Here is an 18,413-nt window from a genome sequence, read left to right as displayed (position 1 = left end):
CACACACACACACACACACACACACCCTTTTGACACCCGCTAATTTATTTCTCGTCGGAGGGGATTTGATTACGGGGAAAACACACTCGGATTGTGTCACTTGAAATGGAAGCATTTAAAAATGGCAACAGTTGTGTTTTGCTGCTCTAATAGCTCGTGGCACATCAAATAGAGAGCGCGCCGCTGCCACATCACATCAGAGCGGCAGGCAGCCGTCAGCGTGGAGCCAATCGATTAGCCGCGCTCCCCCCCACAACCCCCCACGACGCACCAGCACTAAATTAGTCACTCCGAAATAGGTTTTTGGGTTTGTTATGACGACAATTATCAAATCAATAAAATGTTTTGGTTGTTTTTTTTCCTGTGTGTATTTGTATGTGTGTGTGCATGCCAGTCATTTGAACTGACATGTTGAGAGGTAAGCTTGCTATTAAGTTTTATTGTAAAGGGGAAAAAAAACAGAACAGCATCTGACTCCGCATGTGATCAGAGGTGCCAAATATATGATTGCCGAGAACAGACGAGCTCCATTGCTGCTTTCCAGCCCACATAGTCAAGATTCCTGCTGGGAAATGCGGAACACACACACGTCTGTGTGTTCTGACATTAGAGAGGCTGCGTCTCCGGGGGTTTTGACTTTTAAAACCGACACTCTTGGACAGGAGACGGCGGCTTAATGGGCTGATTCACACCGAAGCGAGTCTGTGCTGCTTTTGATCTGGCGCGCTTGTCGCGGTCGATGGACTTATACTTTATTGCTGTGCACACCGTTGCCCTTACAGTTGCAATTAGATGTAAAATTTTTACAGATTGGAATGTAAAAACAGTAAGTCAGTCAAATGTGATGTGCGAATTCATTTGGCACCGAGGAGCCGGGAAACGTAATCTGATCCCTGCACCTGGTCAAATGTGATTACCGATGCCTTCAAATGGGAATGAATACTGCGTTTGAACACAAAATTATTCCAGCTTTATGGGCAAAGGTGTCTGTTGTTTTTTTTTGTTTTTTGTTTTTTTAAGATTTTTGCTTTCCTTTTTTTTTTTTTAAACATGTCAGTTTGTCTGTACAGTTAAAGTGACTTTGTGGAAATTAAAAAAGGTTTACCACCATCAGCCGCTTCTGTCAACTGCTGATTTCAAGCCAAATGATTGAATGTCTGATGGAAATGCCATCTGATGACGCTGAGCTGTGATGCTCATAAATGCCAGCAGTTCTGCTGCTGCTGCTGCAAGGACGACTGGGTTGAAACAGGGGGTTCGGTGTCGGAGGGAAGCGTGCGCGTGTGTGTGTGTGTGTGTGTGTGTGTGTCTGAAGTCTTCTTTAGTGAGGCGCGTGCACGAGGCTCAGTCGTGGGCTCCCCATGGTGCCGCCCAGACTCCCCAGACTGTGGATTTAATTAAACAGTGTGAAATTAATTAACCAGTAGGGTGGCAGGTAAAGAGAAGCCCCTCACTGGAACCGCTCGCACGACCGAGACCGAGCGTCACTTATTCATTTTATGACTCCGTCTCTGTAGATGCTGAAATTTGCCGTAGATTGAAAAATATATAAATATATATGTCGAGAAAGAGAGTGAGAGGGGAAAAAAAATGCTAATTATCAAAATAGCAGCTCCTGAGAAAAAAATCAAAGTGTAAACCTGTGTTTGATCTGTACTATCAATTAATTAAAAATTTTTCACTTCTGTATAATAATACGGTGCAAATTAGATGGAAATGAGATAAAATATTCATTTAGTTATCTGGGGAATCTGCCTGCGGGGCTTTTTAGTCTTGAGTCTGGCTCAAAATGCTGTCCATATGGCAATTATGTACAGTAGTGTTGCAGGAGCATTGGTCTGATGCCTACTGGCAGAGAGCAGCCTGCCTGTGACAAACTGCTGCTAGGATCTGATGTGAGTGGAGGAAGATAATGAGGCTGTTGTAAGCCTTAAGTATAGAGCCTGCCCCCGGGGTGTCATATCTAAGGGCTGCCGCTCCCTCATTGTTGCACGTAATGCTGAGGATTAAAAACACATTTGCCTTTTTACTTTTTCTTTTCTTTTCTTTTTTTTTTTGCCTCATAAACTTTGCCTGTGCCTCTCACAACTCTTTGGACAACTTCTGCTTTCATGTGGCAAGCCTCTTGACATTGCTTTGTGGAGGAGCTGCGTGTGTGTGTGTGCGCGCGGGTGCGTGTGTGTGTGTGCGCGCGGGTGTGTGTGTGGGTGCACGCGTGCTGATGTGTGTGTGTTTCTTCTTCCTCTTCTTTCCCTCACAGTTTGTAGATGTGTCTTGATTTGAGTCTTCTTTTGAGCTAACTATAGCTCTTTTTAAGCATCCCACCAGAGGATGTGTACGTTGGTTGGTACATCCTGGGGGTGACTGAAGTGCGCACCAAAAAAAAGGGGGAAAAAAAGAAAAGAAAAGCCTCATCCTGACAGAGGATCCTTACAGACTGATCCCATTGACATTGCCTCACAAATGAAGTTTGACTCTCAAGGTTAAAATAAAGCGCCAATAGGTGGAATAGTGTGTGAAAGATGAGGAGGAGGAGTAGGAGGAGGAGTAGGAGGAGGAGGAGGAGGAGGAGGAAGAAGAAGAAGTAGACGGTGAGGCTAAATAACAGGCTGGATGCCCACATCCTGACACCACGTGTGCAGGCTGCAGCAAAAAGAAACAAGCAAACAATGAAAATAATGGTCTGCATTCCGCCGCTGCATCCAATTTGGAACCTACACTCGCACAACAGGTTTTCTATTTGAGCGCACTGAGGACGCCGGCCTTCATGGGCGCAATGCGCGGAATGAAAAAAGGGGCCTCGGCACCTTTAATTGACTCACGGCACAGCGCCGATGTTTGGCCGACTGCAGAAAAGTGTAAACAGAGGGATGCGGGCGGAGGGAGGGGAGAGGCGGCGGCGGCGTGTTCGCGGCTCGCTCTTTAATGCAAGCGGGCATTTAATTAATGACCTCGCGGGTGAGGGGGTGGAAGGCGGGGGAGGTGGAGGGGGTTTGGCCTGCAACCGGTGGCGAGGAGAAGAAGAGAGGGAGGCGGGGCCAAACTATCGGGCAGCAACTGCGAGCGGCCACTCAAGCATGGGATTAAAAAGCATTTTACACAGCCGGTGCGGCCGTTCGGGGACGATGGAAAACACAAACGTTGGTACCTGCCTGGCTGCTGAACGTTGCAGCCCCCCCCCCCCCGTCCCCCTGTCCCCCTGTCCCCCAGCCCCTCCCCCTCCCACCATGCCATACAGCTAGAGAGAGGGGGAGAGAGAAACACATAATGAGCCGCCTTTAAAAGGGTTTCTGTGTTTCTGGTTTAAGGTGCAAAATGTGCTGTCACTACTGTTTATTTCACTCGTGGCCGCTCGTAATGGGAAACACGCGACGGAATGTAGGACACGTTTACCCGAGCGGCTCGCTTCACACTCGGCGTTCACACTTCTGCCGACGCCGCCGAGCAAAATGTATGTCAGGGCTGCGCGGACGTTGCACTTGTGACGCCCGTCGACGGCGTCCTGGTGCCTGATGAGCACCAATCAAACCCTGCAGAGGAGTGAAATCACTGGCTGGCCGGGAGCACAGAGGTGGTGGTGGTGGTGGTGGGGGGGGGGGGGACACTCCCAGTGGTCTTTGGGCCGGAGCTCAGTCACGCCAGCGGGGCGGTGGGGGTGTTGAGTGACGGATCCGATTCTCGGGCTGCAGCAGCGGCCCGATGACTCCTGTCGTGCACGTGGGAGGACGGCGACAGTCGGCGACAATCCAGTGCAAAGGGCAATGGCGGAGAAGCACAACTCCCCCACGCCCACGGAGAAGCTCCAACTTTGCTTGCTTTGTTTTTTTTAGATTCAGACCCTTAAGGCCATGAGACGAGTTGGGCGAGCTTGCAGCGAAAAGCAAATGCTCAATTTTTATGGATCGAGTCGACCGGCGCTAGAGTTATTTCCACCGTGAATTTGCAGAAAATCCAATTTTTTTCTTCTTTCTTCGAAAGTTCGTGAAACACGGTCGCGAAACGATCGATGTTCCCTGACAAAGACGTGTTTTTAACTCGAGCTCCCATTGAATCGTTCCAAGACATCTAGATGGGGGATTTTTCCTAAATTTCTACTGGAACAACAGCGCCGCTGTCGTCGGACTGTTTCTTTTCCCCAGCTCGCCGCCTGTTTGAGAATTTTCCATCATCTCGAGTGTGATATTTGCCCACTGCTTCAGGAAGAGCCCTCTGACCTGCTCTGCTGGAAGATCTTGATGTACATTTTTCCACTGTTTTCAATCTCATATTCCCTGATGTTGGATTATAGATTCAATAGATTTAGACTTAGATATGGCACCTAAAAATATCTCAGCCTCCTCCTACATTAACACATCCTACACCACATCGGGACTCCCCGGGTTCATTCACAATGAGAGGTCATGTTTGCAAAAATAATTTCGAATCACAGCTCATTTTTTTCCCACTGTACATGTAAAGCTATTTTCCCTCTCAAATGAATGCATTTCCTTTCGGCCTGTTTTTCCATTTGCAGCGTTAATGGGAGCGCACCTGATGAGGCGTCATGGTCATAATCACATAATCACAGCGAGGCATCTCTCTTTCGTGCTTAAAATGAGGTTGATTGTATTTCACCGGACTAGCGCACGCTTGCATTCCGAGGTTGTGTTACGTTAATTCAATACAGGGTGTTTGTGAGTGAGAAAACATTTTCCTGAATGAGCCGGCCCGACTAATTCGCAGCCTGATAGCTGAGGACGAACCTTGAGCCTCTTTCACCGGCGCTTCAAATGGTCAAAACTGCTCCTGAACAGATTCAGAACCGATTAGAGGAAGGAGAAATGCAACCAGTGTTGGGAAGATTACTTTGCAAATGTTACAATTACAGGTTACCCTATTGAAAAGGCAATAGTAGTGTAACTATTTCAATACTTACTTAATACTATCAAATTAATGTAGCTAATTACATTTGATTACATTTTGACTAAATTTTGGAATTTGATACATTTTCTCAACTGTGCAGACCTGTGTCAAACTTCCAGCGGTACTCAAAACAACAACAGCAACTAAAAGTAACATCCATAACAAGGTCAAACTTCAGTACCTCTTTTTACTGATATCGACCTGAGATATTTTTTCATACTTCATGCCCTGGAACTGGCATTTTCAATCGACGTTGTTGTTCCTGCAACTTCGAAATCACTCAGACGACACTCCAGAGAGAGACAATTCAACTGGCTGGCGGGTGGTAGGGGGCGCTGCAATTCTGAACTTGACTGGAGAAGCAATCAGACGCATGAGAATAGTATCAAACTTTCACCCGTGGAGGGAAACAGAAAAGGACGGCGCTCGTGTAGAGCCAGTGTACGAAAAAGTCATGCAAAGCAGCAAAAGTAAAATTATGAAACATGAAGCTCAGTTTTTTCCATAAAGAATGGTCAGATGTAATTAAAATTGCTATCCTGAATAATTCCAAAAGTAACTAATTCACTACACCTTTTTGTACAGTAATGTAACTCATTACAATTGTCTTTATTTTGTCATTGAATTACATAACAACATTACATGCCTGGGACAGTACTTGCCAGCGACCTGCAGGGAGGTGCGGTGGACTTGGTGGCTCCGACTCTTTTTATTATAATCCCATATCAGTCACACATCGTTACAAGCCGCCTTCTCATTGGCTCACAGCCTACAGCTCCCCCTCCCCCACCTTCATCCCACACAAACAAGATACATGGTTGCAATTTGTTTGGATTGGTTTTAACCCTGAGCGGATTTGACACCAGACCCGTCCGCAAATCGAAAACATTCCTGCAGTGCATTGTGGGTCGCGGCCGCTGAGCCGGGGCTGAACTGGCTGGATTTTTACATTTTTTTTTGTCGGCTGAGGTCCCCTTTGATTGGCCGGGCCAGCGGGATCCCACGGGCGGTGATGAAAGCGCAGGTGGACGCGAGAAACGCCTTTCTTTGGTTGGACCAATTTAGATTTTTTTTTTTTCTATTAGCGGGAGCAGGAGTGAAGGTTGTCAGTCTGGCCGCTGGGCGCAGTGGGTCAGTGCTGACAGAGTGCTGTTTGTTCCCCCGGCCCTGCCGAGCTGCTCGGGGAAGCTTGGCTCCAGAGGGGGAGACAAACAAAAAGGCGCCACTGTCTCTCACGCTGACGCCGCTTTCCCCAACACATTCATCTTCGCCCGCTCGGCGGGGGGAAGCGCCGCCGCCACCGCCGCCACCGCCGCCGCTCCTCCGAGGAGGGAAATGACAGCGAAAGTCATTTTTCCTTCTCTTTCTGGTTTTTTTTTTATATTATTTTTTATTTGTGAAACAGGGCCTTGGGATAACAAAACCACGGTTGTTCTGAGCTGTACGTGCGTGTGTGCGTGTGTTGCTCTAAATACCATTTTGAGTTGTTGCCTGCGCAGAGGTGTGTGTGTGCTATTTTTTTTTTCATCTCCTCTCGTCTGACTTCGACTCGGAGCTCTTTGTCTCGGCGCGGCTGTATCAACACATTCCGAACAAAGAACAAAAAAAAAAACAAAAAAAACAATGAGAAAAAAAGAAAAATCTAAGGAAGCAGCCGCCAGCAACAGGCTGTTAATGCATCGTATTTAAATTCCTGCTGCAGTTTGTCCGCCTTCAAGTAGCTGCTGAGACCAGGCCGCCGGGGGCTCCGGATGGAGAATCGTCCCCCCCCCCATTAATTCACGGCGGCGTCTCTTATTTCCACCCGCCGTCCTTCCACCTCTGATTTCCCCACCACGGGGGTCAGGCGTTTAGCGGCCGCGCCGCAATCCCAGATCCGGGCGTAACTCTATTATTGTGCCGGACTTTTTAAAACGGGAGCCGCAGTGACACGCAGCGGGGATGATTTAGTTTAATGACCGTGGCGGTGACAGCGCCGTGATGGAAATTGGACTAACCCCCCCCCCACCACCACCACCACTGCCGCCAACCCGCCTACCCTCACCAACCCCCCCCCCCCCCCCCCCGCAAATTTACATCACTTGAGGGTACTCGGGGGCTCTTTTAGCGGCTGCACCGCGGAGCACGAGCCATCAGGAGGTCCTGGATATGTCATGCTTGTCACCTTCCTTTAAGTGCATCCGCAGACGTGGGAGAGGGGATTAATATTATATAGCCTACGGAAGCACAGGGGCCCATCTTATCAGCGGCGCAGATGTGATAAGCACCTCCATACCCCCATGAAAAAGAAGAAGAAAAAAAAAGAAAAACCCAGGAAAAGATCTCCAAGCCGGAGAGACAAGCATCTCTTTGTGCCACGTCCCCCTTCCCCCTCCCCACCAGCCCCCCCGCGCTGCTTCAGAGTCTCCAATGCGGCTTTAGCCGCAGATATGGTGCAATTTCACATCTGTTGTAATTTGATGTGCTCGGATCCCCCTCTGTGAAATCGTCTTGATCGCAACACGGCTCCTTTCAATTATTTAGAAAGTTGGCATATGGTTTTTGGAGATAGGAATCAGATTCTTTTCCTTGTTTTTGAGGTATTCAGCGTTTAGCCGACACCATAAAGCCTCAAAGACAGATGTGTCGGGGAAGAGAGAGAGAGGCCCTCCGTCTCTGTGGCCGTGTTATTCGGAGGCTCGCCGCCGCCTCTTTCCAAAGAGGAGAAGGAGGAGGAGGAGAAGATGGAGATGGAGAAGGAGAAGGAAAAAGAAACCTGCTGATTTATTTATTTATCACGAAAATGTCACTTCTGCAAAAACATTTTCCATCACTGCCATGACACCCATCTCGCATTAGTTCACATCAATGCAGATGTCAGCGTGCGCAAATTGCGTCGCCCTCAAAACTGATTCCAAGCTGTGAATGGAAGTTATGGCAACCGGCGCTGTCACTTCAGTTTTATCAGGAGCGTGCCCGGTGGAACCATGGAAACAGGATGTGACACACGCAAGGAGAAAGAAAAAAAAAAGAAGCCAAACACATCCACATCAAAGCCGGCGTGCACTGTAATTAGAATTTATTGAAGCCAACACTGTCAGGAAAGGTACATGATCTGCCGAGGCCTTTGGATCAGGTCCCGCGACTTCCATCAAACGCGGCGCTGCCGAGCGGAGAGACGAATGGGCTCGTTTGCGGCTGCGTTTATGTGTATTCATACGTTACTGTACGTCGGGAGGTGGGAGGGGGGGCGGTTAGATTGCATGCGTTGGAAGGGAGAGGGAGAGCGAGTGCTCATAATCGAATTAAGATGTTTAGTCTGGGTGACGATTTTGTCACGTTTGGTAGGCAATCAAATTATCATACGCAATGACCCGCATTTCATGCTAACGGGATTTAGCCTCTCGGGTGGGATGTGCAAGCGCTCCTCCGAGGGAACGCACATCTGCATGTATAATAAAGTGATATTATAGGGTTCATATTGAGGCAAATGACACATGTCTTCAAACCCTCTGCAGGTTCTCAGAAAAATAGCATGTTTAGCCCTCTGTTTGCAGCCTCCTACTAAATTACCAAGTTGGTGATTTAGTAGGAGGACGCCTGAATGTAGCTTCCACGTTTGGAACTGAGGCAAAGAAACTATACAGCAATGAGATGGAACAAGCACCTGGCCGGGGGTGTTGAGGTCTTGACCTCCTTATGACATCACAAAAAGTTTGCAACGTTATAAAAAGCTGTGAATCTTAGTGCTTTGAATGTTTTCCGAAAAAAAACTAAAGTAAAAGAGACATTCCCTCAATTCACAGGTCTGCATTTACAGATTGGACACATATTGCTAGATAAAATGGGAACTTTTTTTTTATTTATTTTTTTAATCATGTGGGACCTTTAAACTTGCCAGCACAAAATCTATGCAATGAATTTTCTTCTACAGATCTTTTATGTCCAAGCATCTTAGACTGATCACATTTCAACTCTGGCAGCTGAAAACCACCGACCGGATTCACAACCTTGTGAAATTCTTCCCTCACCTTTTTTTTATACATATATATATATATAAATAAATATTTCCTTTAGAAAAATGTTTTCCGAGTGAGCGGCACCTGAAAAAAAACAACCTTGAGGATTCTTTAGGAGGAACTAAGAAAGCTTCTGATGTTTAACGTCTGCGGTGGTGAAAGGTTTTCCTTTAGCAGCCACCGGCGGCAGGGCACGACCACTCTGCGGGCGAGCTGGCGGCCTCGCTGGCCGCACGGCTGGGGCCAGTGGCCACGCAGCGAGCGGCTCGCCTCTGGGCGGCTCGCGCTCGCTGGCATTCAGCGCGGCGGACCCCCCCGCCGCTCCAGCAGGGCGTCAAAGGTCACGGCGCCTCCTCTTCCTCCTCTTCCTCCTTCTGCTCCCCGGCCGCTCCGCCGCACCGCAAATCCGTGAAAACGAAAACGTTAACTTTTTTTGCCAAAGGACCGAAGGAAGGAAAAAAAAAAAAAAAAAAAAGCAATCTAATTACGACGTTTAAAATCATTTGCAAGTCAGATGCGGGAAGAGACAAGGAGGACGGCGAAGACTCCGTCTCCGCCAACGGGAGTCTTGTGACTCTCGCGGGCGGCATGAATTTTCATAAGCGGTGGGAATTTTCACATCGGTTCAGAAGTTCGTCCACTGCGAGAGGCTGCTACACCTCACCACCCCCCACCCCCACCCACCCACGACCCCGTGACCTACGATCATGACCACTAATACGCCACCCGTTCTGCTGAGCTGCGGCGGCGCTTCAAACACTTAACCAAAAAAAACAAACAAAACAACAAACAACAACTGGGGGGGTGGGGGGTGGGGGGTGGGTGGAATGGAGGGGGTGCAGGTTCACACATTTTCTGCACGGCTATTTCCGTGACAATGCATTTTTTAACAAGGCGGCTGTCTTAAGCTCCCTATGAAGTCGTCTGTAAAGAGTTGACAAACAGACAAACTTCACTTCCGAGTGTTATTTTGGGGGATCGCTTTAGGGCGTCGGCGTGCGCCTCCCGATAGTTAATAATAAATCCCGCCGCTCCGACTTCTCCTTCATCCCAAACGCTGCTGCTGTTGTTGTTGATGCTGTTGATGCTGTTGGGACTCACAGGAGGAGTTTTCGGATCGTACGCCGACCCGGCGCTCGACTCCTCCTCCTCCTCCTCCCCCTTCTCGTCCTCCTTCTCCTCCTCGGCATCCTGCGCCTGACTCCCTAGGCCCCTCCCCCCTCGGCGGCCTCCTCGAACCCCCTCCCGGGTCCCGGCTGCTGCTGCTGCCGGGCCGGCTCCGACTCCGCGTCGCTCTTTCTCCTCTTCCCATCTGTTCGAGCAGCCGCGAGAGGGAAGACTATTGGGTCAACATCCGCGAGACGCCTTACAACGTCCTCCGAGCTCGATCCTACATAGCCGGGGCCGCCGCAGACGTCCTGAATAATTAAGTCGAGCAGCAGTGATTTTTCGAGCAGCCCTGCATATTTCAACATCATTCTTTTTTTGATACCAGGCCGCAGATGCGCGCGAGTGTGTGTGTTATTTTTTCATTGTTGGCGCTTGTACATTCAGGCTGTTCCTTCCTGCTCTCGCAATCACCATTGTGCAGACGCCTCGACAGATAACCCAGCTCCAAGGGATCTGCGGAGGAATGTGTGGTTATTCAAAATGGAGCAGGGAGAGGAGAGAAAAGCTTGCAGCCTCGGTGAATGGGAAAGAGTGAGAGCCGAACAATTGTGTGGCTCAGAGGGCCGCCGTCCTTCTGCGGGCGCTCGGTTTGGGGATCCGTACGTGGGGCTCGTCGTCAAACCGCACCGATGTAACTCCATCTGCCTGGCGGAAAAGAGGAATGATGTCCTTGAGCGGAGCAGGAATGAGAAGCGGCGGGTTAAAAGCAAACAGAGGATCTTCTGTTAATGTCTCTCTCTCTCTCTCTCTCTCTCCCTCTTCTTCTCAACTTGACTCTGCGAAGACGTGCGAAGACGATTGTTGTTCCGAAGCGCCTCTTTGTTTCCGAGGCCCCTTGGCGAGAACGTCCCAGGGTCTTAGGAGGCGCTTTCCTCCCCCCGAACAATTCGGATTCTGGTTAGTCCCTGTCGGAGAGAAAAAAAATCACTGAGACGCCGTGTTTACACTCGGCGCTTTGCTAACTTTGCCGAGCACACAGGAAGTGTGAGCCGGGTGGAATGGTGTGATGGGGGAGGGGGTGAGGAAATTTTGAAAGTCATGGACGTGCGCCGCTCGATTCGCTCCGGGTCGTTGTCGTCGTCGTAATCGATTCCCACGGGAGCCGCCGTCACCTCCGCGTCCCCGCTCAAACCGTGACCAACGTCCTCATCCCGGCGGAGTAACAACAAACAAAGAAACAACAACAACAACAAGGGGAAAAAAAGCGGAGCAGCCGATTAGTTAAGTTATGTAAAGCCCCGCTGTAGTTACCACAGCAGCAGCAGCAGCAGCAGAGGAGGGAAATTAGCCTCCACTGCTGCTGATGACCGGCATTGCTCTTCTGGCGGGTAGGTGGGGCCACAGTGGGTGGAGCCACGATGGGTGGGGCCATAGCGGGCCGAGCCACAATGGGCGGAGCCGTGGCGGGAGACACTTTTCTGAGGCCTTGAAACATGGATGTATTATAAGAACTAGATGTCGGACTGGCAGTATGGCGGCGTGGCGATTTTTCCTTGTGGCCACTTGAGGTACTACAGCAAAAATATCCCAGTGGCCGTCTTGGTAAGCCTTTTTGTGCGTGCAGCTTGCTGAATAAAGTTCCAAGACCGGATTTAAAACGGCAAAATGTCTTGATGACAAGAGATCTGGACATAAACATTTTCCACTTGGCTCCAAGCTTCCAACGCAAAAAGGTTTTATTAGAAATAGAATCTCCCGCTGGTCCGTCTTCCGGCGCGGCAGTAACCGGAAAGGATAATCCTCCGTTGACACTTAGGTTTTTATCGCCGCCTCTCCAAAAGGCAGAGAGCGGCCGCCGAGGCGATGCAAAGAGAGCTGCCGTGGATCCGACGACCTCGGGGGACGGCAGCCTGCGGCAGGCGCCTTTTGTTCTTTTGGCACATAAAAGGACACGCGAAAAAAGTCGGAGCTACCTGTTTTTTTTTTTGTCTGTTTGTTTTTCCTCCCTTTGTTTTCACGTTGCGGATGTCAATTACCTTCCCCTATCAAGTCGCTTATTAGAGGAGGCTCCATCCACCGGTGGTATTTTTGTCTTCGCTCTCATTACTCCCTCTTTTGCTCGGCGTGCCGCTTCTCTGCAGAGAACCCAGTTACCGACGTGAGGTTGATATAAATCCCCCCAAAAAATCCAAATTCTTCGCCCGCCTGTTCCACCTGCAGGTTCTGCCGAGGTGAGCCTGAGCTACCGGGGGAGGGGGGGGAGGGTGCTTTTGAAGCCGGACTCCGGGGGGAGATGTGGGGGAGAGGTGGAGGGTGTGTGTGTGTGTGTGTGGAGGAGTTACAGGAGGTGATGCAACGTTTGCTGAGATGAGGCTGACGATTGACCCCCGCAGCAGGCGGACGAACGGAGGTCTGACTCAGCGTCGGAGGCCTCGGCTGCCTCATCAGCAGCCAGATGTTAATTATGATACCAACTCGCAGGAAGGAAGGACACGGTAGCTGCGTTAAAGCGACATTTCTAAAATTTGGACAAAGTACAATTGCGATTTGCAGGTGCTTCCATTGAACGGTGTAAACCAAAATTTTCGTAAAGTCTCGTCCCGCGAGATTTTAACGAGAATTACGTTTGATTTTGTTTGTTTATGTTTGTTTGCTGTCAAGAGTGGTTGTTATATTTTTCTCCTTGATGACTTGTAAAAAAAAATCCCGTCTCCCGTCTCCCGTCTCCCGTCTCCGTCCAAACCTAATGCGCCATTTTCACTTGAAGTGAACTGGTCACATGACCCTGTACGTCACGTCCACTGACGTGTAAATGCGAATAAAGTGTTTCCATGACACTTTTGCGATAAACCTCTATATGGATACGTCTGAAAAACCACCTCGTCCTAAAGTTCTTTTTTTGAACGTTTCCATTACCAGTTTTTTTATTGCGATATTTGCACAATTTCCAGGGTCGTGGAAACGCAGCTACTCATGCTGATTTCTCTCTCTGTTTCTCTCTCAGGTAATAGGTGTCACCAGGGGGAGCTGTCGACGGTCCGCCCTCAGAGGCTGAAACCAGGCCTCGACTGGTGAGTAACGAAAAAAACAAACGCTCTCGACCTTTTCCCTCAACCACGGAGGCCCCTGATTGGACGAGAGGCGGGGTTGTGTAGCTAGCGGCGTGGCCATGGTTACTCCAGCTTTTTTGTGGCCTAATTTACACACCCTGTGTACCCCGTTCCACCTCCACACACACACACACACGCGCACACACCCTCCACTACCCTCCAACCCCCCGCGAAAAAGAAAAATAGATCCAAAATCGGTCGCGCAGCTGTTGCTTGGAAACAGATTGAACCACATTTTTTGGATAATTGGTGAGCTGGGAGGCAATCAGGAAAGGTGAGAGGATTCTTTGACCCCGGAGAAAATATGTAATTGTGGCGGCGTTTGATCAGCGGTGCATTATTTGCATGCAAATGAAGGCGGCACTGGCGACAACACGGTGGCAGAAGAAAAGAAAAGAAAAAATATATATATATGTACGTGTGACACTGCTGTCAATTACACAGTGATCTTTGCAGGGCCCAATTTTATTCATTTATGTGTGTTTTTTGTGTGTTTGTTTGTTTTGTCGCAGCACCTTATAAGCCCTCGAGTAAAATGGAAAAACATTCATTTGGCTAATTGAGGTTATTCTGCGTGCGCTCTGAATATTTCCTCGGGACAATAGGTTGCGCTCTCCCGACAAGATTACATTTGAGTCCTGTTAAAACCCCGGGCAGCCTGAGAATTAATCCCTGGTTCCACAGCAACGCAGATGACTTTTTTTTTTTTTTAACCGTTTATTTGTGTAACAATGTGACAAAAGAAGGGGGAAAGAGGGGAGGCGGAAAGAAAATTGACCACAAACATGAAGTCATTTTTTTTTTCATGTCCATCGCTCTTGCAGAGCAGTCAGGCCCCTCCCACAACCCTGTGTCCATAGTCATGCTCCTTAAATAGTACCACATGCTCCCCGGAAACGAGAAAAATGTATCGTAAAGTTCCTTTTTACATTAAATCATTATGAAAAATATATTATTATTAATGTACAAAATCTTGCATATTACACATGATACAATGAACAGTCTTATATGAGCCAAAAAACCACACGACTGACTAGAAAACCACAGCAACAGATTCCAACACAGAGCCGAGTATGATCAAAGTACTGTACAGCATCAAGACCAGAGTTCTCCTCCTCCTTCTTCTTCTTCTTCTTCTTCTTCTGGTGATTCTTTATATTTTTTGTTATTGTTGTTGTTGTTGTTGATGTTGATCTCTTTCTATTTCGCAAACGTCCTTCAAGAGTTTGTGTACTCTGGGATGGATATCTCATCCGTCTCCTGTATCCGGGCCGGCGTCGGCGGGCCCACCAGGATGTAATCGAACTCCTGGTGCTGGACCTTTTCGTAGACGCTCTGCAAGCCGCTGGTTTTGGGCAACTGGGCCGGGTAGTAGTTGTCCCTCCTCGTGTCCCGGGGCAGGGTGGCCGTCCTGGAGAAGGTGGACATCTGCGGAGCGCAGGCCATGCTGGTGTTGGGCCTTGTGGCCGAGGGGCTCCAGCAGCGGTCCGAGTGGCCCAGCACTTTGCACTCGCTCGTGCATGCCCACAGACCTGTAGGGAAGGAGAGCAGCAATGCTGGGGTCAGGGTCAAGGTCAGGGTCAGGGTCAAGGTCAGAGTCAGAGTCAACGGGTTTTGACAACGAACTCATGCTAAGGTCAATCTTTTGCACCGGTTTGCTCTCAGACTCTCTCATTCTCCTTTTGTGTGTGTGTTTGTGCGTCTGTGTGCGCGCAGGCACCACTCACTGTTTGTCGGCGGCGACTCCTTCTTGTGCACGTCCCCGCTGATGTCCGAGTCGCTGTCGTTAAAGTCGCTGTCGCCCTTGCCGCTGTCCTTGCCGCTGATGTGGGGGTCCCTGGCCGAGATGGTGGTAAAGGAGTTGCCCTTCCAGATGGTGATGGGCCGGACCGTCTCCTTGCCGTAGCCCGGCAGCGTGGAGTAGCCCTGCTGTGAACAAAGAAAAGGAGATAAAATGGGATCGGAGACGCGGTGCGAGAGAAGAAAAGAAGGAAGGAGGGAAGAAAGGAATAAAGGAAGGATAGAGGGAAGGAAGGAAGGAAGAATAGAATAACACAATAGAATAGCCTTTATTGTCACTACCAGTAGTTACAATGGAATTGTGGATTTGAGCTATATTGCACCTGCTTTAAAGGAAGGAAAAGAGGATGGATGGAAGGAAGGAAGGAAGGGAGCAAAGAAGGAAAGAAGGAAAGAGAGCTGTCAGGGGAAAAGAGGGCAGACTTGCCTTCAATTTGCCCTCCATCGTTCTGCCGTTGGGCTCAAACATTCCCGCCGCCTGCCGTCCGTCCTCGCAGCCAGTCTCGGCCGTCGCTCCACCGCCAGTGGCACCCAGCGGGGGGTTCTCTGGGTACGGGTGGGCGTCGAAGCCCCTGCCCTTGCGGCCGCCGACCAGCGAGTCGGGGCGGCCGCCGTCCGCCTCTCCCACGGCCCTCGGCGGCACTGCCGCCGCCATCACCGCCGCCTCCTCCTTCTCCTCCTCCTCTCCCGCCGCACCCCCTCCCCTCCCCCGCCGGCCGCAGGTGGTGGTGATGAGGACGATGGCGAGCAGCAGCAGGGAGCAGCTGCCCGCCAGCACCACGATGACGGCCACCGACGCATCCCACTCCAAGGCCTCCCCGCTGTCCCGGGCGGGCTCGGCCGCCACGCTGGCCACCGTCCCCTCCACGAAGCTCAGGTGGAAGACCGCGGTGGCGGTGAGCGCCGGCTGGCCGCCGTCAGTCACCGCCACCGTCAGCCGCACGCTGTCGGCTGCCTCGTAGCTCAGCTGGCGGCTGACGCGCAGCCTTCCGTCTGTGGCGTCCAGGACGAAGCCCAGGTGGGCGCCCTCGGCCAGGCGGTAGCTCAGGCGCGCGTTCTCGCCCTCGTCGGCATCCGTGGCCTTGACCTGTGTCACCAGGTAGCCCGCCGGCGCGTCCCGCGGCAGGAGCAGCTCGGCGGCGCCACGGTGCAGCGGCGGCGCCGTGATGGCCGGCGAGTTGTCATTTTGGTCCAGGATTCGCAGCCGCAGCACGGCCGTGCTCTGCAGCCGCGGCTGGCCGCCGTCGCTGGCCTGCACGTGCACGTCCAGCTGCCGCGTCACCTCGTAGTTGAAGCTGCGCAGCGCGTAGACGGCGCCCGACGCCGAGTTGAGTGACACAAAGGTGTTGATGGGCGAGGAGGAGCCGCCGCCGGCCACAGCAGGGGCACCGCCGTCCAGCAGGCGGTAGGTGACCCGGCCGTTGGCGCCCAGGTCAGCGTCGGTGGCCTCCACCGTGGCGATGTAGGCGCCCGGCGGGTTGTTCTCGGCCACCGCCACCTCGGTGACGGCACGGGCGAAGCGTGGCGGGTTGTCGTTCTCATCGCCCACCCGCACGGCGTAGTGGGCCACGCGACGCAGCGGCGGCGAGCCCGAGTCTTCGGCCGTCACCGTCAGGTTGTACTCGGCCACGCGCTCTCGGTCCAGCCCCCCCGCCGTCACGATCACGTAGCTGTCCTCGTACGCCTGCCGCAGCCGGAAATGCTCGTGGCCGTAGAGGGCGCAGCGCACGCGGCCGTTGGCACCCGAGTCCCTGTCCGAGGTGCTGATCAGCGCCACCAGGCTGTCCCGCTCGGCCGCCTCGCTCACGTGCGCCACGCCCGCGCCAGTGGGCGTCACAGGCGTGATGCTGATCTCCGGCGCGTTGTCGTTCGCGTCGAGCACGTGGACGACGATCTTGCACGCGGACGGCGTCGGGTTCGCGCCCAGGTCGTGCGCCTGCACGTCGAACTCGTACGTGCTCTTGTCCTCGAAGTCCACGGGGCTGCGCAGCGTCAGGCGGCCAGACTTGTTGTCCACCTGGAAAAGTTGTCGGATCTCGTGGGAGACCTGCTTGCCGAAGCCGTAGACCACCTCCCCGTTCGAACCCTCGTCCGCGTCCACGGCGTTCAGGTCCAGGATGAGCGTGCCGACCGGCGCGTCCTCGGGCAAAGTGACCGAGAAACTATTCTGGTCGAACACGGGGCTGTTGTCGTTGAAGTCGGTCACTTTGATGGTGATTTTGGTCGAGCCCGACCTGTACGGGTTCCCGCCGTCCGTGGCCACCAGGTCCACGGTGTAGGACGACTGGGTCTCTCTGTCGAGCTCCTTCATTAGCACCAACTCCGCATATTTAACCCCATCCGCTCGCAGGAGCACGTCAATGGTGAAGTGGCTGTTGACGGAGATCTGGTAGCTCTGGATGTAATTCGAACCCACGTCCGCGTCCGCCGCCGGGTCCAGGGGGATCCGGGAGCCCACGGCCGCGTTCTCGGAGATCTCCACCACCGACTCCCTGCTGGGGAACTCCGGGGAGTTGTCGTTGACGTCCCTGATCTCCACCGCGACGTGGATCAATTTGTAGCGGTCTTTGGAGAAATTCACCACGTCGAAAGTGATGAGACACAACGGCGTGTGTCTGCACAGCCTCTCGCGGTCTATGCGCTCGCCGACGGTCAGCTCCCCGTCGCTCTCGCGCACTCGGATGAACGAGTCGTTGAACTGTTTCATCATCCTGAAATTGCTCCTGGAGTGAGACGGACCCAAGGACATGTCCTTGGCCAGGTTGCCGATGACGGTGCCCGGTGCGCCCTCCTCGTTGGTCTGGTACCGGATAGTATTTCCCTCGGACCGGGCCGGCGAGGCGCGCGATAAAAACTGATGAAAAGAGACGATGAAAATCCAGCAATGCCAACGACTTGTAAATTTGCCCCGTGTCATCTTGGCTGGCGACGTGTTTTCCACCACCACCACCACCACCACCAAGCCCGGGCAAGGCGCTGGGAGCCTCACTGTTGAGCGGCGCAGAGACGAGGAGAGCAGCTCTGCTCCATGCAGCCGCCGCGCGCTTTATGAACTCAACTGTGGCGAGAGTGAAAGTTCCACTCGCTCGACGCGCGCACAGGCAGCCAGTCAGACACGCTTGTTGCCTCGCCTTCATAAAAAAAAAAAGACGAAATCCTGCAGTGGCGGGGGGTTTATACGGCTCCTCATGCTAATGAGACCGAGTGTGACCAATCCCTCGCTTTAGAATTAAAAATACCCCCCCTTATGGAGTGTGTGAGGGGGGGGGGGGGGGGGGGGGAGAGGAGGAGGAAGAAGGAAAGAAGAAGAGGCTCTAAGCCTTTTTGGAGAGTGCACTAAAAGCAAGTTGCACGTATGTGGAGGGAGAGAGGGGCTGAGATGTGTCAGCGCTGGGAGATGTGCGCTCCTGCTCGCTACTTTTTTCCTTTTTTCATTATCGTGCTTTTGCAGCCATTTTATTTTGCAGAAAGCGCTCCTCTAATTCTTTTGATG

The 18,413-nt window shown here is 51.8% G+C and overlaps 1 protein-coding gene across 1 annotated transcript; it reads right to left on the bottom strand.

Annotated features, from left to right (window-relative positions):
• Positions 1-13,832: 13,832 nt before the first annotated feature.
• LOC142897697 (protocadherin 8) lies at positions 13,833-18,044 on the bottom strand. Its single transcript, XM_076040200.1, has 3 exons — positions 15,348-18,044; positions 14,848-15,046; positions 13,833-14,652 (listed from the first exon to the last, which is right to left on the bottom strand). The coding sequence occupies exons 1-3, from the start codon at positions 17,835-17,837 to the stop codon at positions 14,339-14,341; spliced, it is 3,003 nt and encodes a 1,000-aa protein (XP_075896315.1). The 5' UTR covers positions 17,838-18,044; the 3' UTR covers positions 13,833-14,338.
• Between the last annotated feature and the right edge of the window lie 369 nt (positions 18,045-18,413).

The sequence above is a fragment of the Nelusetta ayraudi genome, unplaced genomic scaffold, assembly GCF_046127955.1.
Source record: "Nelusetta ayraudi isolate G7.1 ecotype Tasmania unplaced genomic scaffold, CSIRO-AGI_Nayr_v1 ptg000060l, whole genome shotgun sequence".
Classification (NCBI taxonomy): Eukaryota; Metazoa; Chordata; class Actinopteri; order Tetraodontiformes; family Monacanthidae; genus Nelusetta; species Nelusetta ayraudi.
Note: the sequence above shows the minus strand (reverse complement) of the source record. Positions and strands in the feature narration are given on the sequence as shown.